Source organism: Fusarium sambucinum, chromosome IV (genome assembly GCF_050947815.1).
Source record: "Fusarium sambucinum isolate potato_lamoka chromosome IV, whole genome shotgun sequence".
Lineage (NCBI taxonomy): Eukaryota > Fungi > Ascomycota > Sordariomycetes > Hypocreales > Nectriaceae > Fusarium > Fusarium sambucinum.
Window position 1 is genome coordinate 4816309 of NC_139291.1, and position 26386 is coordinate 4842694.

The 26386-nt window shown below is 47.9% G+C and overlaps 10 protein-coding genes across 10 annotated transcripts; 4 read left to right on the plus strand and 6 right to left on the minus strand.

Annotated features, from left to right (window-relative positions):
* Positions 1-394: 394 nt before the first annotated feature.
* FSST1_001629 (kinase-like domain-containing protein) lies at positions 395-1685 on the plus strand (the record flags this gene model as incomplete). The annotated part of the gene is made up of 2 exons (XM_083227541.1): positions 395-617; positions 667-1685. 2 exons carry the CDS (start codon positions 395-397, stop codon positions 1683-1685), a joined length of 1242 nt encoding a protein of 413 aa, XP_083091811.1.
* A 313-nt stretch (positions 1686-1998) lies between these two features.
* FSST1_001630 (exocyst complex component Sec10-like protein) lies at positions 1999-4826 on the minus strand (the record flags this gene model as incomplete). The annotated part of the gene is made up of 2 exons (XM_083227542.1): positions 1999-4673; positions 4730-4826. 2 exons carry the CDS (start codon positions 4824-4826, stop codon positions 1999-2001), a joined length of 2772 nt encoding a protein of 923 aa, XP_083091812.1.
* An 831-nt stretch (positions 4827-5657) lies between these two features.
* FSST1_001631 (aspartate kinase) lies at positions 5658-7688 on the minus strand (the record flags this gene model as incomplete). Its single annotated transcript, XM_083227543.1, has 6 exons — positions 5658-5755; positions 5813-6737; positions 6938-7265; positions 7335-7415; positions 7512-7531; positions 7599-7688. The coding sequence occupies 6 exons, from the start codon at positions 7686-7688 to the stop codon at positions 5658-5660; spliced, it is 1542 nt and encodes a 513-aa protein (XP_083091813.1).
* Positions 7689-9352: 1664 nt separating this feature from the next.
* FSST1_001632 (RFX DNA-binding domain-containing protein) lies at positions 9353-11765 on the minus strand (the record flags this gene model as incomplete). The annotated part of the gene is made up of 3 exons (XM_083227544.1): positions 9353-10865; positions 10917-11210; positions 11266-11765. The coding sequence occupies 3 exons, from the start codon at positions 11763-11765 to the stop codon at positions 9353-9355; spliced, it is 2307 nt and encodes a 768-aa protein (XP_083091814.1).
* A 2306-nt stretch (positions 11766-14071) lies between these two features.
* On the plus strand, positions 14072-14836 carry FSST1_001633 (TB2/DP1, HVA22 family-domain-containing protein; the record flags this gene model as incomplete). Its single annotated transcript, XM_083227545.1, has 4 exons — positions 14072-14122; positions 14219-14434; positions 14524-14645; positions 14716-14836. 4 exons carry the CDS (start codon positions 14072-14074, stop codon positions 14834-14836), a joined length of 510 nt encoding a protein of 169 aa, XP_083091815.1.
* A 1203-nt stretch (positions 14837-16039) lies between these two features.
* Positions 16040-17943, plus strand: FSST1_001634 (stretch-activated Ca2+-permeable channel component-domain-containing protein; the record flags this gene model as incomplete). Its single annotated transcript, XM_083227546.1, has 2 exons — positions 16040-17213; positions 17264-17943. 2 exons carry the CDS (start codon positions 16040-16042, stop codon positions 17941-17943), a joined length of 1854 nt encoding a protein of 617 aa, XP_083091816.1.
* Positions 17944-18226: 283 nt separating this feature from the next.
* Positions 18227-18643, minus strand: FSST1_001635 (uncharacterized protein; the record flags this gene model as incomplete). Its single annotated transcript, XM_083227548.1, has 3 exons — positions 18227-18294; positions 18348-18474; positions 18524-18643. 3 exons carry the CDS (start codon positions 18641-18643, stop codon positions 18227-18229), a joined length of 315 nt encoding a protein of 104 aa, XP_083091817.1.
* A 395-nt stretch (positions 18644-19038) lies between these two features.
* On the plus strand, positions 19039-19386 carry FSST1_001636 (RAMP4 family protein; the record flags this gene model as incomplete). The annotated part of the gene is made up of 3 exons (XM_083227549.1): positions 19039-19041; positions 19125-19260; positions 19322-19386. 3 exons carry the CDS (start codon positions 19039-19041, stop codon positions 19384-19386), a joined length of 204 nt encoding a protein of 67 aa, XP_083091818.1.
* Positions 19387-19845: 459 nt separating this feature from the next.
* FSST1_001637 (small acidic protein family-domain-containing protein) lies at positions 19846-21042 on the minus strand (the record flags this gene model as incomplete). The annotated part of the gene is made up of 3 exons (XM_083227550.1): positions 19846-20553; positions 20606-20910; positions 21003-21042. The coding sequence occupies 3 exons, from the start codon at positions 21040-21042 to the stop codon at positions 19846-19848; spliced, it is 1053 nt and encodes a 350-aa protein (XP_083091819.1).
* Positions 21043-22252: 1210 nt separating this feature from the next.
* Positions 22253-23096, minus strand: FSST1_001638 (bZIP transcription factor; the record flags this gene model as incomplete). Its single annotated transcript, XM_083227551.1, has 2 exons — positions 22253-22614; positions 22667-23096. 2 exons carry the CDS (start codon positions 23094-23096, stop codon positions 22253-22255), a joined length of 792 nt encoding a protein of 263 aa, XP_083091820.1.
* Between the last annotated feature and the right edge of the window lie 3290 nt (positions 23097-26386).

The following is a 26386-nucleotide window of genomic DNA, read 5'->3' on the forward strand; positions in this document are numbered from 1 at the left end:
GACTCGAGTCCCACGTTTTCGCGATTTCAACGTTGGTGAGGTGACAAGGAACAAGATGTAGACTTGAGGTTGAACGTGTAAGTCGAGCTGAGGTACGTACCTGAGTCGGCAATTCGAACTCCGATATTCCGATCTCGAATTCCCGATAACGATAAGCCTGGGTTCAGCTCTTAGTACCTACTATCGAAGTTAAACTTCAACTCAACTCAACAACACCAACGTCAAACATTGAATTACCTTCACATTTAGTGCACATCAACGCGCAGCCACCAAATCAACCGTTTAGGACTGCCCCACAATCGGTACCCTCGAAAGGGTCTCCCTACAGTACGGCAGCTGGCTATTCCAGCTCATCACACCAACTTCTCGATTGGTTCTTTGTTCCTCATCCAACATGGCGGTTTCACCAGTCTTAACACATACGGCCGAAGCCGCTCAGACGCAAACCCTTGGGCGTGCCATCTCTTCGCCTCTTAAAAACGTTACTTCGCAAACCTCTTCTTCCAATGGAACGCCCATGCCTCCTGTTACTTCTGCGCCTGCACCAACAAGCATTCCCACCACACTCGATCTTGCTGAGCAGATGAACGACGAAGAGAAGCGCAAATATGTAAAGGGTATAGGATATTTGGCAGCTTTGTGAAACTTGACTCTAACAGCATTCAGGCAAGAAGCTAGGTGAAGGTACCTACGCTGTTGTCTTTCTGGGCCACCTCCGCTCAAAACCCACCACCCTCGTCGCCATTAAGAAGATCAAGGTCCAGAAAGAATACGACGAAGGCATGGCTCCCGACGCCGTCCGTGAATTAAAACACCTTCAGGAGCTCTCCCATCCAAACATCATCTCCCTCCTGTCCGTCTTCTCTTCCAAGGACCAGAACCTCAACCTCGTTCTCGAATACCTGCCTCGAGGCGACCTGGAAATGCTCATCCGCGATACCGAATCCGTCCGCTATGGTGCTGCCGATATCAAGACTTGGATGGGCATGCTCACTAGAGCTGTCTGGTTCTGCCACGAAAACTTTGTACTCCATCGCGATATCAAGCCAAACAACTTGTTGATCGCGGATGACGGCGAGGTCAAGCTTGCTGATTTTGGTCTTGCGCGCAGCTTCGCCGATCCCCACCAGCTCATGTCCTCGCGCGTTATCACACGGTGGTACCGACCTCCAGAGCTTCTCTTTGACGCAAAGCACTACAGCGGCGCTGTTGATGTCTGGTCCGTCGGCACCGTCTTTGCCGAGCTTATCATGCGCGCTCCTTATCTTCCTGGCAATACAGACCTCGACCAAGTCCGTCTCGTCTGCGAGCTCGTTGGCACCCCAACAGACGATAATTGGCCTGGTGTCACTAAGCTTTCTGGTTATGCTGTCCCCGGCCAACACCCTGTGCGCGGCAAGGACTGGTACGAGATGCGCTTCGGCACGGTCGGCTCTGACGGTGTGGACTTGCTCATGAAGACACTCATCCTTGACCCCAAGAAGCGCATCACCGCCCGCGGTATGCTCGAGCACCCCTGGTGGCACTCCGAGCCAAAGCCCACACGCAAGCAAGACCTTCCTCGAAAAGGCGGGGCAGGAGCTGATGACAAGATGGGTGCTGATCTCAAGCGACGTCCAGGCGTGATTGATGATGATAGAGGGTCCAAGGTTGCTCGCAAGCTTGACTTTGGCGGTATGAACTAGATACAGGTAGATTTGGCATGGATATAATGGGTGGTGCAAGAGCATATGGCATGAACTTTTTGGGCATTCTTTGGCGTTTGGTTTTGCACAAGTAGATGGAGAGCAATATGCCACATCTAGTAAAACAGTACAGTTATCGTGATGCAAAATGAGAAAAATTATTAGACACTTCAAGTCAGATCAGTTCATACTCATAAATTTAAGACTATGGATATCCTATCCCAACCAAACGCTTTATCCCTGACATATCTTCATAATTTCGACAGTTTTATCCTCGTAAATATATCCAGGCAAACAATATATACTTCAACTCTTACATGAGTACACACTCAAGCCCATACATGGCTCTCTCAACGCTCTTTCTAACCTGGTACCAATCCGCTCTTCTCTGCGCATACTCGTAGACCTCCTCGGCACGAAACACTCCGCCGAAACGGTCACCATCCGCAATGACAGTGGCCATCTCGCGTGCGTGCCGAGGATCGATGAGGAAAATTTGGCTCAACTCGCGCAGGGCGGCAAAGTAAGCGAGCAGATCGGCGTTGCGCAGAGTTCTGATGTACTCATAATAGACATTCATATCGGCAATGAGGGTGATTGCGCCCTCGGTACTGATGCGTTGACGCTTCAGATGTTTGCAGATGGCTGTAAAGAGGCGCAAGCCGACCTCGCCGTTAAACACATCAAGCATGGACTTATCCGTCGTACCGACCAGCATTTTCGTGTGAGATGATACCAGCTCAACGATACGTTTGGCTGTGGCTGTAGGACCGATATCAGGCTCTGCAGCGGGCGCAGCTGGTTTCTCGACAGTGCTAGAACCAACGCCAAAGCCAGATCCAAATGCAGAGGACGATGATGGGGCGGAGGGGTCAATCGGGTTATAGTCTGTGGGCGGCTGAGTTGTGCCCTGGAGGTATTCGACCTCGTCCATCAGGACATCAATGCCCTTATTCAAGCCAGCAGCGACACTCTCGTCGAGCATTTGCTCGAACTTCTTCTTGGCCAGGCCTGCTGGATCCAAGAAGTCGTTGCGGTCAGCAATCTTGGGGGTTGCGAGCTGCTGCTCGTAGAAAACGTCAATCATCTGTGAGATCAGGTCTCCTACATTGACGAGCTCTATAAAAGTAACGAGAGGTGCCACACCCGCCTTGTTATGGTCGCTAACCTCTCTTGGATTATAATGCGACAGGTGGTCAACGGCCATGTCAAAACCCGTCTTGACGTGTTTTTGTCCTAGAATACGGAGCAACACTACGAAAATGGTCGCGCATTGCTCTCGAGCTTCTCCTCCAGCTTGTCCACCAAGACTAATAAAGACTGAAGCACGCCCAAGACTGGTTTTGGCAGCGTGCACCAAATTGAGTGCCACTTCGATGCTGAACAGTGACTTGATGCCCTCAAGCTTCGACGCCATGATGGCTGCCTTGGCTGCGAGCTCATCTGTAGGCGCCTGAGCAGGCAAGGGGCTTCCTCGACCTTCGAGTCCTAAGCTAGGGGTCTCGGGGCGTGAGGGTTGAGGGCTTAGCGCCCCAGCACCGTTTAACTCTTTAGAAGCCGGCAGTGCTGGCTTTGCCGTGGAAGGTTTGTTTGTTGCAAAAGGGGAACCCTTAGGGAAGCTGGGGAGGACAGTAACAGGCATCATGACAACTTTCTTGAAAGAACTTAAAAAGTCCTTCTTATCAGCCGAGCGGTTGATGTTTGACATGTAAAAGGACTCAATAGTCGAATCCTGTTCAGAGAGTTTCTTCTCCCAACTTGCGACTTCCGTCTCAGCATGGTTTGTGAAAAAGTCCAACTCAGCTTGAAGATATAGGTCGAGGTGAGGTTCGAAGACGCGCAATGAGAACTCCTTGGCCATCTCTTTGACGTCTCGTTTTGATCCCTCAGGAGGTGTGAGGGATTGGAAGAAGAGCAATGTCTGCTCGAAGACGCCAGACATGGCCTTGAGATAGGCTGCCATGCTCCGCTCATGGGCTTCATCGAATAACGGTGTCGCGTATTCCATAATAACATCCTCCCTCACCTTTTCTACAAAGCTCCAAAAAACGTTTGCAGGTTCGGGAAAGATGCGTTCCATGACTGAAGCCTGCTCGTTGACCTTGGCAAGTATCATCTCGAAGAACAGCCGTGAGGGTTCGAGTACGATGCTTTCCTCTTCCGTTGCCTGGTTAAGACAGTCCATAGAGTTTACCACCAATACTTCGTTATCGTTGAAAATAGGATGCTTATGGATGAAGAGATCTACGCCCCCTGTTGCACCGTCAAGGGTATGCAGGACATGTGCATAGCGACGCATTCGACCATCCACGTCCCAGAATTCGTAACCTTGCTCAAACTCTCGAAGGACGGCACTTTCGAAGATACCCATCATGCTTGAAAGTTTCTCCTCTCGCTCATGGCATCCAGGAGACCAATCGCTATGAGAAAACCTCTTGAGATTGGCAAGCATTTGCGCTTGTTTCTCTGGGTCGCGAAAGGCCTGGAAGATGATAGGGTCGGCATGAGACTTGGCCCGCGCAAGGTCAAAGTAGAAAGGTGCCAATGCACCATAAATCTTACCATACTCATGCCTTGCGCCGCCTCGAATACTTCGCACTTGCTTAAAGACATCCAAATATGCCGCCGGGTCTTCAGTGGGGTCGGATGAAGCCCCCACCGCCATTGTCTCGAACCCATCACGAATATCAGCCACGGCACGATTCTTGGCCTCTTCTAATGACGCATCAAACAGTGTTGTTCCAGTGGGTTGCGCAGGGACTGCGATTCCCTTTGCCTGCTTGGCCGCAATGTTGACAGATTCTCGTCTCCGTCGCACCGCCTCTTCGAATCGACGTCGGGCCTCGACTTCGTCCCAACAGTCCATGCTCTTTAATCTAGAAACCCATCGTGTGTCGTCGTATACCATATCTCGCATGCGGTGTGATACTCGGGCAAAGCGCATTTGATCGGCGACAGGGAGGTAGTCGAGAATAGCCACCAAGATCTCTGTCCATCATGTCAGTCGCAGGAACTTGCTTTCATCGTAACGGTGCTTTCCGTACCCGCAGGAAGACTGGCTTTTGTATCAAGCATCTCAGTCGCTTTGAGAGTGCTGAGGATGCTGCCCCGGTTGGCAGCACCCGTTTTGGACCTGTACATGATTGAGAGAGGTGTATGTGCTGCAGCTTCGTGTCGTCTGATGCGTGACGCCGTCAATCACGTCTCCCTGGCGCTTTTCTCCTCGTAGTCGTTTCTTGTTGGTCGCGTTTTGTTCAATGTCATGAGCCGGCATTCAATCCATTCATCCAGATGTAGTCTAGCATGTGGCAGCCGGGCTCAGCGTATAAAGCGACACCGACATTGGACAACCAATCGAGCTTAAGAGTCGCTTGTGAGGAGTCGTCCCCGCCGTTTGTTTGCTTGGATTGATGAATCGGGCTGCAAGGACCCGAAGTAATGAGTTATTTGGGAGATAATTTGCCAGGTTCAAGTTGGGTGATGTTATATGTACCAAGAGAAGCTGCAGCTCGGTCCGTGTTTCTGGCTCTGGCAGGGGTATCGCAATCTGGAAATGCCCCGCATCAACAGCACTGGAGTAGGTACTGTCGACATTCAAATAGAATGGGCAACTAGAACGGAACCTCTGAAACCTCCGCTAACAAGACCCATGGGCCTACCCTGTATCGTCAGGCTCTTTTCCCACCCTCTTTACGCAAACAACGGTGCAGTAGATTATTTCCTACTGTTGTCTTTGTTTATTGTTGCCCAATACATCATATTGCAACATCTCCAAAATTATTCAATGTTGAAATACCATGTATCATCCGTTGATGCTATCCCTACCTGTACAACTATCTATTTTATGCCTTTCCTACCAGCAAAACTCCAGCAACGCCTACAGAATGTGACAACCAATAACCGCTCCAAAAGGCACGGTATAGTAACAACTCCCATGCAGATGCCAACTTTTCTACACGCCTTGTTTAACATTTACTCGAGAAAAGTGAAAAGATGGGTATGCAACACGTTCATAGCGCGAGTAGCATCTCGTGCACTAATCACACAAGAGATGTTGATCTCGCTAGCACCTGTTGAGCCAAATTAGCAGGTCGTTTTGGAATATACATTGTTGAGTAGATACATACCTTGTGAGATCATCTCGAGGTTGACGTTGTGCTCACCAAGAGTAGAGAACATGCGTCCTGCAATACCAACCATGTTCTTCATCTCGGCACCAACTAAACTTAGAATTGCCATGTCGGTGAGTATACTTACATCACCGCAATCAGCAAGCTCCGCGGCCGCATTGCCAAAGGCCTCGACCTGCTGGCTGCTCGCGTGAATAGCCATGGAAACATGCACCTCAGAGGTAGAGATGAGATCGACCGAGATGGAGTAATGGTTGAGAATGGAGAAAACACGAGCGAAGAAGCCGTGAGAGATCGATCGCTTATTTGAGTGCACGTTGATGACACTGATATGGTCCTTGATTGTAACGGCGGTAGGACGCTTGGGCTTTCGGTGTTCTGCCTCAGCCTTGGGAGTAGGAGAATCGCGTGTAAGCTGATGGCTAGCAGAGCGCATGCGATCAGGAACAACAATGGTGCCGTTGCCCCGTGGGTTCTTAACATTCTTGATACGAATAGGGATAGGAGGCTCGGCGCGGATAACTTGATCCATGGTAAGATGATGGATGACTTCTGAGCCGTAGAAAGTCAACTCAGCTGCTTCCGAGGGAGTGATGGATGAAAGGAGGCGCGCTGTGGGAACCTTTGAGGGATCGGCCGAGAAGATACCGTCGACTTCCTTCCAGACTTGCAACTCCTCGGCCTTGACACCTACAGAGAGAAGAGCTGCGCAAAGATCGGTATATCCACGACCAATGTCGCCATCAATGAGACTGCCAGGCACATTGCCAAAGAATCCAGTGACTACTGGGACGCGGTTCCCACAAGCAGAAATCTTGCGGGTGAAAGCCTCGGAGGCTGTACTGTAGAACTTGTCGTCGAGACGGTCTGTGGCATCATAGTGGAATGCATCGCAGAGATCGACGTATTCAGACTCGACTCCCTGAGTTAAGTGTTAGTATTTGAACAGTGCGCAAGTGCATGAATTCCCAAAATCTCTTTCTCCAAGGGAACAAACATGCCGACGTCATAAAGCAAAGACAAGAAGTAAAAGCTCTCGCCACAATCGTTAAATTGTGAAGATGCATATGTTCCAGGGGGTTTGGAAATTCGCGCAGCACTAACTCAAAATCGAGTACTTACCACATCCTGCAAAAGAGCCGCCATGAATCGACAACTCAACTTCTCACCGAAGCTGATAACACGGTCCTTTGCTCTTGAGTTGATCTCGAGGTTGAATCGCTTGGCGGCCACGATATACTCAACCAGCTCCTGACACTCGTCCTTGACGGTCTGGATGAGCGTCTCACGGAGAGATTGATCCTTGATGAATGATTCAGCGGCAAATACATGGTCGTTGCAAATGTCGAGCATCAATCCGCGTGCTTGCTCAACCAGTTCGTTCTGCTGCTCCTCATCAGAGCATATAGCAGCACCGACACCTCTCAGCTTGCCATAGACGGCCAGCAGGCTAATTTATGATCAGTCTTTAACCAAATCTCACTGTTGTTGTGTGAAGGAGAATACTATTAAGACTTACCGGCTGGTGGTACCCTCTGCTTTCTTACCCGTACTTCTCGCAGAGCATACTACGATGACTCTGTTCTGAGACAAGGTGGCTCTATTGGCAAAGTCAGACATGGCAATTCTGAATCATCTCCCCGCAATCATCCATTCCTCTTCTCCAATTCTCATAATTCACGAGGTTGTTTCATACCTGACGATGTCTTTTGCAATCTAGACCATATTTGTTAGTACGGTGAATAAACATAAGTCTGTATCAACGGGGGAGGGAATAACAAACCTTGTCCGGGAACTTGCCCACACTGGTACCACCGAATTTCTGGACGACCCAACCAAGGTCCGGCGAATTATTGTACGCGAGGCTTCCCATGACTGCTGTGTAGTATTATATAAGGATAAAACAAAGGAACTTGGGGAAACAAGTCTCTCAACGTGGATCCGGTTCAATGGCTGTTACGTTGGTTACTGCTGATGGTGAACTGAACGGTTGGTTTGTGGTGGAGTTCGTTTTTTTCTGGCTGAGTAACAGAGCGAGCGAGGGGAAAAAAAGTTTCTCAATTGAGTGAGGCACTAATAAGTTAAGGTGCCAGTGCTGTCTGTACCTACAGCACAGTCAGTGAGTTGAAGTACCCACGGACAAGCGCCGAGTCACCTCCGTACTTTTCAAACGAGAACGAACCCACTGGGTAGACTGAGCAGTCGAATTGGGTTGTATAAGTTGATAAAACACAAAGCTAGCTGGTGTAGTATTCTCAATCTTTTTGTTTTGTTTGTACGTCTGGGATAAGATCCTTTAACAAATTGGAGAAGACTTGTTGAAACAGAAGAGAGAGATGCACTGAACCAGTTTGGGCGAATTCTTCGAGGTTATAGCATCCAATGTCGAAAGCTGGATATGAATATAGCCGTCCGGGAACGGAGCCAAGGTGTCGAAATATTTGAATGCGTCCAGCAATATCAATTCCTGGTGGTTTTCTCTTCGACACTCTTTACAGTATATCGATAATCACAAGCTCAGAAGAAAACTCATTGATGACGAGAGAGTATCCTTATATACAACAGCATGTTGACATCTTGCTCCTTCATGCCACTGTACAGTACACAGTCATCAGAAACAAATGTCCGGCATAAGCCCCGAATAACAGCTCACTCACAAGGGTAAGCAAGCTACTGCCGTATATTTTTCTTCCTCTGTATGACTCGGCCTTGGTTCCATGGTCCGTCTTCGGCTTTGGCCTGGCTCTTTTTCCTTGGTGGGTTTGTCGACTCCATCCGTTAGTTGACCCCACTGCGCTAGTAGTACACCCCCACATTATAACTCGAGCTGTCCCTGCAGTCTCTACAAGCTTATAGTATACTAAGACCAGGAAACTTTCCATCACCGACCTACTCAATTGATATTCCAGGAACTTAGAAGTGCAAAGTGCGGATGTATAGCAAGTTGAAGGGCTATAATCAAGAGGCTTCTATCCCTCATCCTGTTCTCCTGATCGTGTTAGAGCACCAGTAACACTGATCAACCAATCAAAGTCAAAACTTCGGCTCGACAACTATAAAATGAGATTGCATGAATGACGCATCCCGTGTCGAAACAACCATTGTTGAATTGATCAATTACTCAAGATTCTTCGTAATAATAGTAGCATACACCATAATCGAACAGTCAGCCCTGTCCTTTCTTGTCCAACCAATCCTAGAATTCGTCGGTTCACCTGAACGCCAATACCCAGTAGTTGTTATGCTGCGACTCCAAATCCCAAGCATTAAAAATCTGACAATCAATCCAAGCACTTCTCCCAGGCCTGTCTTTCCAATAGAATGGAACTCGACCAGTCGCACATCGTCCCCTAGACCCATCATCATGTCTTCGTCCCGTCATCCCATCGTCTCTGATTCGAGAATAAGACCTTGGCGGAACAGAACAGCTGGGCACCATTAAATCACCAAAGGGTATAAATCATCCCAGCTCCGGAACGCCAGTCTCCGTACAAGCTCGACAACACATGCCATCCTGCTGGCCCTGTGTCCCAACACTCATAGTCCACCTGTGGCAAACTCCGATCCTGTCAACATGTCATGCTCCTGGTTTTCTGCACCTGTGTAGTCGAACTTGTCCAAGTTGAATTCTTCCTCGGGCGTTCTGATCCCAATACCACTGTCGTCGTGCATGTCGCCACCACTCATGCTCATCGAGTTTTGGCTCACTTTGTTCGAGGCGGGGGGGAACGGTGCCCGTTCTCCTTGGTTCTGAGACGCATTGTTTAGGTTGAGTTCGTCGCTACCGCTGCTGTATCGAGACGTTTGTCGGCTTGTATCTTTCGCTGACTGTGGAGGAGGGATGGTTGTGTTAGTACCCGTGGTGCGGCTACTCCTCTGCTTCATGAACCCTCCCGTCTCCACCAAAAAGTATGACATCTCGTCTAGCCATGTCTTTGTCACCCACCACGAACCGAAGCTCTTTCCTCCGCCAAGCGTGATGTCTCGCATCACTGCTGTACCAAGACGCTCGACACACCACACGATGTCCGTAGCCGAAGCGTAAGGGAACCTCTGAGGCAAGCCTCTGAGAAACGCAACCCAGCTCTCAAGAACATTTTGACCTGGCGCGCTTGTATTGTCGTCGTCCGCTGTGCGACTGTTGCCGGGGCTAATTTCTCCGTAGACCGTGACGGTTTCTATTTCCCAAGGTACCACGGGATTTTCCAAAAGTGATCGAATATCGCGAAGGAGAAGTTGTACCACGTCGTCCATGCCTCGAGTGGGTACGCACTCGGCAATCTTTCGCACTCGTATCATGACAACCCAATCCGAGAACATCTGATTGCGATTTTCTTGGGAAGAAAGCATATTTGCGGCCGCGTGAGCCGTTAAGTTTACCCTGAGTGCACGGTCAAGGAGTCCAGCAAAAAGTGTCGCGGGGGCTTCTTTGGCTCGCATTACATGCTGAGGCTGACCTTGGAACGACTCCCGGATGTGGGTGACAAGTCTGTCTGAAATGGTCCTGAAGGTATCTAAGACAGGCTTCGGCACAACCTGGAGTGTGAGACTCGATACTATCCTCATCATGCGTTGATAGAGGACAAAATCACATTCCTCAACCCAAGGCGCCAAGGCTGGGTTCGCAAACAATTTTTGAACAGGTGTTGTCAGTGTTCCTTGGAAGGAGGTGTACAGGTGGAAGAAGTTTTTCTCCTTGCAGTACCTTATACATTCTACGAGTGATGTGCAGTGAGACCGGTACAATGCCGACAGAGATTTGGCAGCATCGGGATCAGTTCCTTGAGGGAGGAACCGATCGATGGATGGGAGAGGAAGAGGGTCGGCCAGTGCGAAAGCTTCTTCGTTAACGGGAGGGAAGGCGTGTTCGATTTGAGTCTTTGTCGTAGAGTTGAGACTTTCCAAGTTTCTAACTTCATGCTCATTGTATAAGCTATGGGATCGAGAAGTGAATTGGCGTGAGTTTGTATCGAGCTTCGCGTCGGTACCGATGTGAGGTGAAGGAAGTGTCCCCTGACTCAGACTAATATTCGGTGGTGCGGGGAGTTGGCTAGTTTTTGTTCAGCAGAAGTACACGGTATCAGACGGGGTAGCAACATACTTGAAGTTTGGGGTGAGGCTTCTAGCTTCAGTCTGAGGGTGAGCTATCTGAGCTGAAACTTCATGTGTCTCTGGTGATTCCTCATGTAGTGTGAAGTTGACATAGTGGTATTTGGATTCTCCGCGAACGCCTAGCCGTCTTGTCTTGAGACCAGGGAACAAAACGCGAACAAGCTTGCCAAAGCTGGCAGGATTAAGTACAGTTATCCTTTCGTTGGCACACTTCGATGCGTAATTGGCGTACACACGTCCTCTTGGGACAGATCCTTTACCGGCACTACAGACCGAGTTAATCCTAGCATGGTCAGTCAGCACGTGTCCAACCGTATTGCGATGTATAGAGGATATACCAAAGCATGGCAAAAACTTGTCGCGTTCGCTCCGAATTGGGACCTCTATCATTACCGTGCAATTCCTTTGCCACATCGTCAAGCCCACGGTGCATGTTGGTCTTGTACAGTTGCCTCATTTCAAGCTCGTTGTTGGCGCTCGATCGACCTGACGTGTTTTTAGGGGCTCCGCCCATAACCATTCGGGAATCGCCGTCGTCGTTTTCATCGCGTTCCATCAATTGGCTTTCACCTTCAGTGAAACTGGCGTTGTTGCTGTACTGTTCGGCTGGAAGGGGGTGTCTTTGCGGAGGATGCCTTTGTTGGTATTGCAAGTGATGACCCATCGGAGCACTCATGGAAGCATCCATTGGGAAATCTTGACTACCTTGCATGTGTGTCGCAGCCTGTAGCAGCATATCGTCTGTTGACATCTGAGTGCCGCTCAGGTCTTTAACATGGCCATGGGGATGCGCGTGTATATGGGCATGATCGCCGGGCAACCATTGTCCAGAGTACATGTCCGACGTGTCGGCAAAGCCTGACGGTTCGAGGCTGTTAAGCGATGCTGTTGAGGCTTGGGACAGAGGACGTCTAGCTGGCCGGGCGGAGGAACGAGCTGATAGAGCTTGGGTTTGCCCAGCAGCTGAAATATTGTCCACTGAGGAACGCAAATTTTGTTAACAATCGCGAAGCAAGAGGCAGAGATGAATGGGGCAGTAAGGTTTTGATCAGGGTTTGGAAAGCAAGAAAGCTTTATGTTTTGTCAAGACCGAGTGTTATCGCGTCGTGATTGGGATGTCGAAGATTAAGTTTGTGACTTCGGAGGTCGGAGGGACGAAGGAAAAACAGGGAGAAAGTTGACTTACCCTGCTCCATAGGTAGGTAGGTACTATTAGGTACTTAGATGAGAGACGGGGACAATGTTGATTTGGGTTGAGTCGAGAGGAATTTGTGGGCTACTAAACAACAAACATTGGCTGGGGTTCGGATGCGCCGCTTCAACAACAATGAAACTCGAGGGAGAAAACCGCAGCCACAGACTCGCGAAACAAATAAAAAATGTAGCAATTGCTGATTTGATGAGAACAAGTCACAATAATACCGCGCAAGGGGCTGCGCGGGCTATCTCTGGCGCGGTGCTGAAGGTAGCAGTGTGTCTTTGCTGGAGCCGTTGTTGTGCCTGTGTTGTCGTTGCGAGGTCAACGAGAAATGGAGTCTGTGCTGACGGGCCTATAGAAGTCCGCTGTTGTATTAGATAATCACAGTGGATGCTATCCACACGTTCTATTGGCGTGTCTCACGAGAGCTTCATCGGATTGGATGTCTGTTGCTCATTTCGAGACCGTAAATTAGCCGAAATTCCTGCTATCACGGTATACGAGCATTGACTGGCTGCGCGTCCTGTTCTGTACGATCGTGTCTCGATCTGTGTCTTTAAGGCTTGGAACTGCTAGTCTACTCCCGGTCAAGAGGTACTCGTTGCAAGAATTGGATGTCTCCTCAGCTATGAAGGACATGACGGTTGCCCTGAACAAATGTTTATTGTGCATTGCAGCGTGAATGGCGATGGGCCAGAACTGATTCAGCCAAGACAAATGTATTTGACAGCGGTTCAGTTGTCTGGGGAGATGTGAGATGTCAAGAAAGCACATGCTGTTGTATAAGACCAGCCGGGTCGAGTATATGATACGCTCACGAGATCAATCACAGTCACAGTCCTCTTCACATAAGAAACACATAACACAAACACTGTATGCAATATCCCGGGTGCATTCCGCTTTGACTAATGAGAAACGTTGTGACAGACGGCATTTCGCCTTTTTTACCACGCCGAAAAAGCCATCATACTTTGAAATCAAAATCATCAAATAGCGACTTGAGAGTTTGCCGGGAACTTGCTACGTACGGGTATGCACCTCCTCATTGCCCCCTTTTAGCGGTATCTTCGGTTCAATCTATCTAGAAATGATGTAATTGTTTTTATTTGTTTTTCTTGCTAGTGTAGATACATGTGATGGTGTGTGTTAGCGCCATATAACAAAGTACCGACGAACCTTGCGTCATACATATGACGAGTATGAGCTGACTTTTTCGGTCAGTCAATCAATCAGAGAGACCACCAAACCTACAGGACTGTATAGAACGACATGAAAGAGAGCTATAAGTCCATTATGATAGATTCATAGTATCATTGGAATAAAATTCCATATCTTAGTATTGATTACTGCATCACATGCAGTTCATCACCCACCCTAAAGCATCTTGCTGATCAACTTTAGCATCTCACAAAAAATCCCCGAGTCTACAGGGTCACAAGCCACTGACACACTGTTGCGTTCAACTGACTCCGCGTCAATTTTGTTCCCGCTTCGGTTCGCTACACGGGCGGGCAGCATCAGAAACGTTGGCTGCTTGAAGAATAGGAGACGAAATTAGCAGATCAGTTTATGCCACGTAGATTATGATCCTTAGACCACTTATTTTTGTATCATAAGACTGAGGAAACCCTCTTTTTTGTTACCCACTAGATGGGCTACCTAAGGTACCTAACAACCTACCTAGATAGCTCCTGCTTTCCATTATCTTCCCCCCCATCTCAGCTGGAGCTAGTGCAGTGATAAAAGGTGCTCAGGGCTGCCTCTCTATTAGTCTACTTCTTCCATTTAACCAACTGTGCTCCTCTTACGTATTGGACGCTAAGTCAGCTATTTCACACCAACCCCTCCAACGTCTTTTTTTTTTACAACTCTGCCTACCTTCTTCCTACCATCCATCAATCAACTTTTCGACATCTGCTTATTGTATTGATACATTATTATCAACAATGTCTGCTCAAGATAAGGCCCAACAATACCTTGGTCAGCTCGACCGTGAGGTAAGTTCTTGACAACGCTGCGATTTCACCTTCGTAGTCGACACAAATTGCGCAACACTTGATCCAGATCAAATGCTGACAACTGTCGTTATCCAGCTCTCCAAGTACCCCGCCCTCAACAACCTTGAGAAGCAGGCTGGTGTTCCCAAGGCCTACGCCGTCATTGGTGTCGGAGCTCTTTACTTCTTCCTCATCATCTTCAACCTCGGCGGTCAGCTTCTCACCAACTTTGCTGGTTTCGTCATTCCCAGCTACTACTCGCTGGGTGCTCTTTTCACCCACAACAAGGAGGATGATACTCAGTGGTTGACTGTACGTGGCCTTCTTTCCCTAACCGCCGGAGCGGATCCCGAGATTCGCCGGGTTCTACGTGGCAGCATGGTTGCTAACTACCTGTCTAGTATTGGGTCGTTTTCGCTCTCTTTACCGTTATTGAGAGCTTCGTCCAGGTCGTCTACTGGTTCCCCTTTTACTTTGTCTTCAAGTTCATCTTCCTCCTCTGGCTCTCTCTCCCTGCCTTCCGGTAAGTTCTAATGCGGGTCTGCACCTGCCCCGCTCTACGTAGCATTTTGATCAAAAACTGACTTGGATAGGGGTGCTGAGCTCATTTTCCGATCTTTCCTGGTCCCTACCCTCGGCCGATACTTCCAGCAGTCCGGCTCTACCGCCTCAGGTCTCCGTGCCAAGGCTGACGGCCTCGACAAGACCGAGTAAACGGTCACCGCTGTGTAGCTTGGTCGCTAATCCAAATCTCGCGTACACTGCGTGACCCGGACCAAGTACTTTCGGTTATACATGAACGGAAAATTGTTGCCTTTTGGGAATAGAGTAGCTTTCAAAATAATGCTGCTCGATTTGGAGGTGAACGGATGAGAAGGATCAACATCAGGATTGGGAACTATACAAGCTAGAGAGACGCACTGGGCAGCTGCAGCTGTTTGAACGCGAAGGGGTGACTCTTGTCATGGCCCTGTTTGACTGACGAATGAATGCCAAAGATATTGACTAGAACTATACTGAAGACGCTCTCTTTTGAACGTCATGAGAACACGTTTCGCGATTATGTCGTTTTTTGCTTACCCCACATCGCCTCACTTTGTGATCTACAACGCTGAAGAATGGTCCCCTAATTTATCAGACATCAGCCCATCTATGATTGTCGCGTGCCCAATTATTGAAACCGTGACTTTTTGCACATATCTCCATGTGTGGTGCAGTAGGTCACTAATCGTTAATCTTTTACTGGTAGTTCAACCTCAAGCTTGTACGGCTGACGATCTCATCCGATCTGGCGTGACCTTGACGTAGCGCTCAAGTTGCTAGTCCGTGGAAGGTCTTATTTTTAGCATGGCCCAAGCGTTTTGTAACCGTTCGTGGGTTCGCCCAGACTCAAAAAAATCCCGCCATTCCTCAGCGTATCAAAAAAATTGGCCACTAGGAGTATAGGATAGTGACGAAATTAACAGGTCAGTTTACCATACTTAGAATCAATTTCTTAGCTTCTTTATTTTTTTACCCCAACTTTCGAACGCCAATTTTATTTTGGTACCTCTAGCCACTATCCGCACCGCTGAACCGTTTGTGGCGGTACAGCAACCCTGGCGTCCTGGATGGATGACTGCGCCTCACTTCCCCTAGCTGTATCAAATTAGTGATTGCCGATGTCAGCAGTAACATCCATTCTCATCGTGGGCTGAATCGTCCACTTCGATCTTTAATTCTTGTCCAATCGTCTTTTGTCGAGCAAGACGAACTCTCCTCAAGATACAACTTCGGGAGATCTCACAATGGTCTTTTGCATCTGATACCAAGCCTCATGCTACGAAAAAGAACACTCGTTTCCTGATTGCGCGCGTCGCTAGACTGAAGCCATACTCAGCAAAAAGGCGAAGGCCCCTGGAGGGAACGCCGACCATCATGATACCCAATGCATCCATACCACGACTACCGATATCAAGAACAACGTACATACTTACCCTAGCGCTGAGTCTATTACTCTGCGCTTTTGGAAATGCCGATGCATCAGAGCTGTTGCACGACTCTATATTCGACACCGAAGCACTTCTCGAGCGAAGCGATGCATCCAATCTCATATACGAACCTGACTTCGGCGTATTCGATCGTAGTATAGTCGGTCGTGCGACAGAAGAACAGTCACTTTTGACCAACAACGGCCCGGATAGTCGAAAATTGAGTCCCGGCGCAACTGTTTGCTACGTCGTGGATAAGAAGACATTGTTCGGCAAGGATAAGAGGGATGACGATGCCCATGAACCGAGGAGCATCGAGGACGATTCTGGCCATCAAAATCCTCGTCGAGCCGAGTCTAAAACGGTCTACATATCTGTAAATACCTGTTCGAGGCCAGGCTTGAAATCCAAGGATAAGGACAACAATCCTGAAACAGCACCACAACTCAGTCTTTACACTTCAACCTCTAGCAAGATCAAGTGCCCAGACTCATCTAACTACAACAAGACAAACTCTGACCTGCAAAGGATACCATTCGATGAGGGCGCGGCCATGGTTACTGTTAATGCTACCGACGCCATATACATTAGTGTCGCTGCTCCTAACATCACAAAAAAGCACGACGGGGACTGGGAATATCAGATCGCGATATCTTTTGACGAGTACTATCATAACTATGACGCTCAGAACGGTACCGCTCGGCTACTACTGATGGATTTCGACTCAACATCGGCACTTCTTGTCACTAGCAATCTGACTGAGGATTCAAGTGAGACCCAGCAAATCATGAAGAGGCCGCCCCCTTACCAACTATTCGTTGGCGACGAAAAACTGAGATCCATTGACGGCCTGCGACACTCAGCTTGTGGCCTTGCACGGAGCGCCGAAATTTGGGCAAATGGCAATAAGACGGGGCGACACAATGATCTCGTTACCACCGGTGTTACAACACGAGGACCAGGCCGACTACCTAAGCAGCAATTCTTGATTGCAGGTCTTAATCACAGTTCCTCATACTCGGGCATCCTTGTCAAGATGCCAGAAGGGAACAGCAAGAGGGCCGAAACAACAGGTGGTGGGGGTACAGTCTACCGGGCCACCTCATTTCAAACATCATCCAGTAAGTTAAAACTATCATTTTGTTTCCTTATATGAAACTGACTCTACCAGGTTCGAATTGCAAGATGGTCACTAACCTTGACTTTTGTAATGAGACACAATATGCTGTCCCAGGCAATGACAAGAAGTTCAACAACACGGCCCTGGCAAAGCACTACGATGACTACGCCAGAAAGATGTATGCCAACTTTGAAAAGGTTATGATGCAGATGCCCTGCGAAACACCCCCTGAGTCCAGCTACTCGCTTGTGCGGAGTTGTGATCAGTGCCGCGAAGCCTACAAGCGTTGGCTCTGCACTGTTAGCATCCCTCGCTGTGAAGATGTTATGGGCGGTAGCAGGTTCAGCGTCGTCCGCAACGCTTTCCAAGCTTTCCCCAACGGGACCACGCTCCCTGATAATTTCCGCAAAGGACTCAGGTCATCTGCAAACAACTCTTCGCGTAACGCCTGGATCGACGAAACGGTCAAGCCCGGCCCTTACAAGGAATTATTACCATGTGAAGACATTTGCTACGACGTTGTCCAATCCTGTCCCTCGGCCATGGGGTTCACCTGCCCGCAACCTGGATTCCCAAGTTTTAGCGTAAGCTATGGAGAACGGAATTCCGATACTTCCAGTATCACATGCAACTACCCGGGCGAGGCAAGAACAAAGATCAGCGCAGCGTTGGTTGTTCGTCCTGATACTTTTATGCTCAGTGCGGTGTCATTGATGATGTGGTTGCTGTGAGAGATGTGCTTCTTGGGTATGCTTGGAGTTTAAGATGGCGTTAACTTGAACCCTTGGCGAAAGTACCGCGATGAATTGGTATGTTATGGTTGACCAATTTCGGAGGTACCTTTCTCGAGGTTTATAGACTTTGTTAGTGTTATATGTAAGATGAGGTCGTTTTAGATAGGCTTTTGTAATTCTATTCAACGATTTGGTATATCGATACTGCAAAGAACAGCCATACATGGAAATCATTCGTTTATCATCTGATGATTCAACCACATTCACCATAGCACGGGGTCTAAGCCTTGTTTGCCTTTGTTGCAGCATCGTACTCCTTGATCGTTGTTTCCAATTTCTCGATCGTCGCTACAAGAGAAAGGTCAGCCGGCCTGTTGTCGCAAGCATCCTTTAAGACGAACCATCTCGTTCGGCGCGGACCTCGTCTGTCTCAAGCTTCACCCATGACCAATAAGCAAGCTGGTACGTGAAAACAGCGATGAGAAGTGTCTTTGCGATCGGTCGTGTGAATGTGCGATAGAACTGAGACTACAACGTTGTCAATACAAGCTCCAAGTGTATGAACTGGTATGCGTACTGTTGGGCTGGGTTGACTTTTGCTCGCGTACGTTCTTCTGCTAACGATATAGAGACCCTTGTTATAAGCGATCTTTGGCGCAATCGCAGGCCGTAGCCTTGTCAATGCCGTGGAAATCATGTTGTTGATGCGCAGTGAATTGAACATTGAATAATCGCAAAGCAATCGATAAGCTTCATTCGCAGAAGCACAGCCACATTTAAGCTGTGGCGTGAGTTGCGTTGAGTGGGGGCGGGGCCGGTGGGGGAATGAGACACTCCAGTTTCCACCTCGCGTCCCGTAATAAGGGGAAAGGAACACATGTCCCCAAAATTGTTAGCAACCCATTTAACTTACAGGGCCTCTGAAATCTGTCCCCTAGTCGATCTCCGAACTAGTACTTGAACTTGAACACGCGCAATTTCCATATCCGAAGTAATTCATTTTCTGCGACTTATTCACTCCTATACACTCAATCTTTGTACTTCTGTCTTTTCGATTCCTTCAATCGTCAACACTTCAACCCTTCAGACACAATGGTACGTCGCTAACTCGCGGGACCCTGACTCGACAGTGTCGATCTCATGATGGAGAAGGAGCTAATATAATATTTTGTTCGCAGGCGCAAACTCCCCAGCAACGACGACGCAACGAGGCCTTTGCCAAGGGCAATGAGAACAAGATGGGCAAGGCCGAGCAACAAGTCAAGAAGAGGGTTGAGAAGGTCCAGAAGTCACCCATCTCTATGTTCTGGCTCAGTAAGTATTCGAGCTAACAAAGCTTTGTTATAAAGCTTAACGTATTAATAATATTCTTTAGGTGTCCTCGGCTTCGTCATCTTCGGCGGTCTTGTCTTCGAGGGTCTCTCCCGATTCTTCGGTTAAACCTATTCTTCGATGCAACCTCTCCGTACTATAAAACGCAAAAAAAAACAAAAAAAAAACAACACAAATACCCCAATCAAGCGGTGGCATTGTAATTCTTTGGAGATATAAGAGGTGTTGACGGCCTTGGCGCCGTGCGGTCTATATACAAGCGTGGGTCACCAGTCCACAATCCAAAGGAGCTCAAAAGGGGGCAGGGCCTTTACTGTATTTCACTGTTGGAGCAGCTGTCTTGATATCAAATGGAACTTGACTTGAGGAGAATAGGCGCAAACTGGATTTAATATAAATCAATTTCTTTTCGAAGATTAAAACAAGGGGTTTCTTTCTTTGCCTTTTTGTCTACCCGACGCCATGCCATGAATCATGCGATCAAAATACCAGCCCTTGGTATAAGGGAGTTTGTTGAAGTCTTGAGCTTCGCTCTCAAGCTTAGACTAGTTCCAAGTCCTCAAAGAATTAAGCACCAAGACCGCGGCGCTTACTTCCAGCCTCATTCTTCATCTTCATGCCAGCCTCGAATTGCTTTTGGATATCGGCTTCGGCCTTGGTAGAATCAGATGCGCCCTTGGAGGCAGAACTGTGAGCCGCGGGGGCGGCACCACCCGCCTTCTTACCTCCCAAGAGTCGTAGGAACTTGGCCTGTCGAGCAGAACCGCCTTCGAGACCATCAACCTGCCACTGCTCAGATTGAGCAGTGGGTTCTTCAGATCCCTTCTCTGCCTTGGCCTTGGCTTCGGCCTCTCGCTTGCGCTTCTTCTCGGCCTTCTTAGCCTTCTTGTCCGAAACCTCAGGTTCCTCATGCTCGGATGTAGACTTGTTGGCCTCCTCCTTGGCTTCCTCAGGCTCGACAACACTCACCTTCTTTTCCTTCTTGTTCTTTTTATCCTTCTTGGAGCTCTTCGGCTCCTCTGCTTCCAAAGGAACATCAGCGACGGAGACGCGGCTTCGCTCGGAACCAGCGTTACTCAATCGACGATGCTTCATAACGATCTCGTCGGCAGGGATGTCTTGAGGAACTTCGTTGGGCTCCTGATTCACAGGAACACCACCCTTGTCCTCGGAGGCGTCAGAAGCCTCTGAAGCATCAGACGAAGAAGTGTCGGAATCGGAATCGGAATCGTCGTTGTCACTATCCTGTTCAGGCTTGGACTCAGTCGCGTTTTTCTATATGGAGCTGTCAGCATGTAGGCCAGTAAGTTTCAAAGGACTACCTTACCTCGGCATCGAGCAAAGCCTGGTACTGGGCAGCAGCCTTCTTTGCCTCGTTGAACAAGGTGTCTGCCTTCTTCTGTAGCTTTTCGGCGCGAGTCTTGAGCTTCGCCTTCCTCTTTTCATCACTCACAACCTTCTTCTTTGCACTGTACTTTTCCTTTCGAGGGTTACCACCAACGACCTTCTTAGCCTCAGCATTAACCTTGGCCTTTTTGGCCTTTTCAGCGCGCTTCTCTGCCTTGGCAGCTCGCTTGGCCTTACGCTTCTCCAGCATGGCTGCCTTGTCCTTTCTGGGCTTCAAGGTCTTGGCTGATTGACACATAAGTTAGATACGGGTTGAGACATTCGGTGGGCAGATAGAAGTGTGATAGGAGCAAGTTTCAAACGGCAAGTCAACATACCCTTGTGAGCCTTCGCCTCGGGGTCGTTGCGCGACGCCATGATGCTGACTTGAGAGTTTAGAAGATGCGTGTCGGAGAATTTGAAAAAATCAGATGCGAAGCTTTTATTCACAGGATTCCCGCAAGGCACAATGTATCGTGAAGTCTTGTTATGATGAATGGCGCAAAGAAATTGACGATAGCTTCAAGGAATGCGCTTTCCTGTCAGAATCACTTTTTCTGCCGGGCGGTAGGGAAAGTGACAGGGATATAAGCATGGGTGGAGGCAGGAACCACTGGTTTCCCAATTAGGCAATCGCTGGTTTACCTATAAGTACGCCAAACATCCTGATCCTGTTAGCTTGTTAGCCTGCTGGTGGGTTGCAGAAAAGTTAGCCACCTAAGTCTTACGGTACAAAAATAAGTTGTCTGAGAACTATGGTCTAAGTAGCATAAACTGACCTGCTAATTTCGTCTCTTATGATGCTGGTGGCTAACCTTTCTGGTACCCTGAGGGCCTGTCAGTTTCTGCCCATACATATTCCAAAATTCCATGTTTTAAGAATAGTAGGTACCAAGATATCTAGGCACTTCTTCGAGAGCCAAAAAAAATCTTTTGAGTGAGTCAATTTAAGTGGAAGGAACTCGTATATAGATGGCGGTGGGACTCGGGCAGTGATGAGCCTGGTTGAATGGCTTTTAGCTTTTCGACAGCTTGTTCTTATTCACCAATGCACTTCTTGTGAGATAGTATCCTTCAATTCATAAGTTTACCGAGAAAATAACAAGATAACTTGCATATAAGTACTGGAGGTATAATTAGGTCAATGAATCAAGTGTTTGTCTGATTGTGTGGAGTTTACCCTCCTTTCATCCCCGTCCCCAACTCCAGTATCAAAGTACAATAAGTAACAGTATTTTACAACAAGATCTATAAATGAAAAAATAAAAGGAAGGAGAGAAGGTGAATCCTTTTATCTTAGTATTAAGTTTAATTCCTCGACTTGTATGGCCATCCCTGGCCGTCTTGTATTAAGTCGTCTCAAGTCTCAGCCGCTTCCAATAATAGAATTCCGTCCCAAAAAACACCGAAAGTGTATAAAAGAGCGGGGTGTTTCGAATGAAGCTCCGGAGAAGAGTGTGTATAGTATTTCGTATAATAGCATTAATCGTGAGACATCAATCTTTGTATGTTAGTTGGTTCGCTGTACACATTGTTAGGTGGCGTTTTGAAGAAACAGGGAATGGCCTTACAGTAGTTTTATCCCAGTTTATTGCTCTGGGCTCGGGTTGTACATATAGTAATCGTCATAGTACATCTCATCTCCTCCATTGCTCTCGCCATAAGCTTGTTGCGTCCATTGCGCGTTGTAGGACGGTGAAGCCCCGTATGTAGCTGTCGCAAAGCTATCGTCTGCGCTGAGTGTTCCTCTCCTACTGCTGCTGTGTCGACTCTCAGCCTCTTGGCTTCTCCCTACAAAGGGACCAATGTTCATACTGCCCCACGGAAGACCTGAGGGTTCCGAGTAGGAGCTGAAGTCATTGGCAGAAGGAATCCGATAGCTGTTACCAGCATATTCCTGGTTTCGAGAATCTCGTTCTGTTCTCTCCTTGTTTTCTCGTGCCTTTTCTCCTAGACAGTTCTGTTAGCGTCTTGAATACTCATATACTTTCAGAAATCTTACGGAATTTGCGCTGAGCGATTCGGTTCTGGACTCTTCGTCTTTCTTCAGGATCTGTGATTTCTGACCAGTCGAGATCATCTATTGGGGTCGACTTTGACTTTTTAGAAGAATGTGATGATGAGCTGCCCTTGTGTGCGTTATGAGCGCTATGTGAGCTATGAGGGCCATGCGAGCTGTGTCGTGAGCTTCCACCCATCTTGCTCTTTTCAGGGGGTTGCGAATGCTTCGCTGAAGACACCTTTTCCTTGTTCTTGGCAGTCGAAGGAATTGACCTTGTCTGATGTGGTGTTGCAAGCTTTGAAGAATAGGAGTGTTTGTGGCTTGACTTTTTCTTTGTCGAAGTCTCTTGATTTGTAACCTCAGGTGAAGGACTCTGGATGTGAATTTCTGGTGTTTGTAGGTCTGATAGCGATTGCTCCGACGCGGACATCTACTCCAAGAACTTCATATAGGAGAAATGTTCAGGAACCAGAGATCGTACTGTTGATGCCAGTGACAGGATAGCATCTAGGATACAGAATTTTGATGTATGAATTAGAGTTGTTGTTTAAAGAGATTGGTGTTGTCAAGAGAGGATGTGGTCCAAATAGTGCTGATACAGGACACACCTAATTCTTGGATCATGGGGATATGATAATAAACAATGATCAAGTAAAAGGATTATGCCTTGTCTTGTAGTCGATTCAACTTGAGGCTCTTACAATAGGACATGAACAAAAGTTGAAACTAAGGGCAAGGCCACATACATGTATCTATAAGGCAACAACATTTTTAAGAAGCCTAGAAAAACACACCCTGGACAGTTATAGGCTGTACCTTAGGAGCCCAGTAACTATGACCCATGCGACAGCGGGACGGGGGAATCGGCCAGGACCGGGGGTGAGGCTTGACTGTTTCTCGAGAATTGGGTGTGAGGTAATGGAGGGTCAAGATGAACGGCGGAGTTAGGTAGGCGGAATTGACGTATGGAGATTACGAGTAGGGCACAAGGCAAATGCGTATGGGAAATTTGGCCATTGGTGGATGCAAGTCTACACTTGGTCTCATAGGTTAGACTGTAGCAGTCGCTTGACTAACAAGGAGGATTCACATCAGCCCTGGAACACTCCACAGGGGGAGCAACTTATGCTTAGAGTATAGCACCCGAGAAAGTCTAAGCCTAGGATGGTGTTGGGTATCGAATAGGATGCGAGCAAAGGGGCGTGTGGGGGTATAGGATGTGACAGAAAAGTTGTTTGGCAAACGATATCAGATCCGAAATCCTCCTTGGTGACTGAGGCCATGAGGTCCCGTGGTGCACAGAATACGTATGCGTATACTATCACAGTCTAAGAGTCGTGGAGCTGGTTTATCTGCTGTACGTCAGGTCATGTACATACATGCACATGTTTAGACCCATGACGGCGTAGGAGTCATACTCGAGAAACCTTGTAATCACTCACCTGCAGTACCTGAGTTACAAACGTTCCCTGGCCTTCCCTAGACTACCTATAGTCTGGGGTCCAGCTAATTCAAGTAAGACGAATTGGGAAGCACAGTACGTATGTGCCCACGTACAACATCTGCGCCAAAGAGCTGTTTAATGAAAGAGAATACGTATGTATCTTCTGCACGCGCATCCTCTGCAAGGTCCCTTGTCTTTTGCATTCGCAACCTGCCATGCCCTGTCATGCAGGATTCACCACCAACCTTGGCTGTCAACTCTGGTACCGGGTGACTAGTGATGAGAAAAGCCGCGTTGCCAAGCCACTCGCCCTGAAATAGTGAAGTAAACGGGTATCATGGGCCGAGAGCGAGATATACGACAGGGACGGAGGAAACAGACGAGGAGCGCAGAGCCTAGTTTAGTTTCCTGCCACGAGGGAACTGAATGATATGAATGCGCTAGAGAACGGGCCCTTCTCAATTGAGGGCATGGGATGCTATGGCTTATACGGTACAAACAAGTATAACTAACTTGAGGCATGTTGATTTAATTACCTTGTGACCCAATTCTGATTTTGTGAATTCGTGAGTTCAAAACTCAATTCCAATACTAAATATTTAGGGAACTCGTTTCACTGAATCCTTGTAATTATGTCACTGTCGATCCGAAATTCCCGGATCTTGCGTGCTAGGGTACATAGACGAGAAGGACAGGGGTCTCTAAGAGTCATCGCGTTAACTTAGGAACCACGGTACAACTAAAACGTTATTAGGAACGGTCTCTGTCCCGAGGATTTGGACACGTTTATTAGCTAAGATCATTCCTGGACCTGCAGACACTGTACATTATCAGTATTTTGCACACCGTCTAATAAAATGCTTCACAATGCGGCCGTTAGAATTATCGGGGAGTTCCTGAAAGGGTTGCCTTGCGTAGTCTAACTCGCTGCCTTGAGGCTTCCACATCATGACCTGTCTTATCCATGCATAATTAGACAAGATATAAGGACACGTCGCTATTATTATTGCTAGGCAGTCATTTAGATGATGTCAAGTTTGAACCTATCTTCCTAGTCCGAGCCGAGCACCGACACTGTCACTTTCCAGCCCTACCGGAGTAACAACCATTACAAGTTCGCATTCGCACGGCATCCTTCAATGACATACCTCTGTGGAGGGTTCAATGCACTGCGTCACTAACATGAAACAAAGATATTCAGTCTCTCAAGCATAAAAAAGAGTCATACTGTACAGTGGGAAATGACAAGGTGACTGTACTGTAGCCCAGGTACATGCATGTCCCTCCAAGGGCGTGCGTGACCAGTGCAATATGGCGATCTGCCGTCGCTAGAAAACTCCCAGGAAACGTCGGTTTATTCAGGGTTGATTATCAATCAAATGAGTGACTTTCAGCTCGTCTTGGTTTGTTCATACGTTGTATCGGTGATATCAGATGATCGACGTCCATCTTCTGGTGATACAACCTTGTTGTAAGCCAAATTTAGGCAGCCTCTGCAATATTGCATCGTGTTAAACTTCACCTTAACTTGACACTGGAGGGCCAGAGCTTTCTATTTGCCCTCATCCGCCATGTTCGGTATGCCAAACAAAGGTTCCTCGATGGCTGAAACTCTAAGGCCATAGGTTGGGGGCCACCACTAGTGATTCGTCAACTGATCAATTGGGTGGAAAATGTGAACAGATGCATGATGGGAGAACAGAGAAAGAAAATTGTCTAATGTGAAATTCACAACTAATGAACTACCTCTAGATGAACGTTGATATATCGTAATTCGGTAGATTTAAAACATCTGGCTGGGTATAGGGTAAGGCTAATGTACAGTTTCATAACCAGTGACAGCAACAACCACGAACTCATGGCCCCGTTTTCCTACCGAGTCGATGTATAAATTAAAAACGTGACAGAATAACTTTCGGCTGCAAGTTTGGGATACTGGGGATACTGAGTCATAAGGGTCAGGCATGCATTTGAAATCCATTAGTTCACAATGGTAGCACCAAAAGCATAATGAATGTCAGGGAGAGGTAGCCTTTCCAGCATGGATGCCACAATACGGTATCTGAGTTGTCTTTTCAAGACGAGGCATCAGTAGCACGTAGTTTTAGGAACATAATATCATATATCATTGCATCTTGGTCAAGTTTCGTTTCACGACATCAGATAACCCAAGAGCGATGTTTGAGTAAAACATGCTTTTGCTCAGCTGTCCATAAGCCCCAGTCATATCTGCTAAAACTACAGTAGTAAATGTACATGCCGTATCTTTTGGCCGT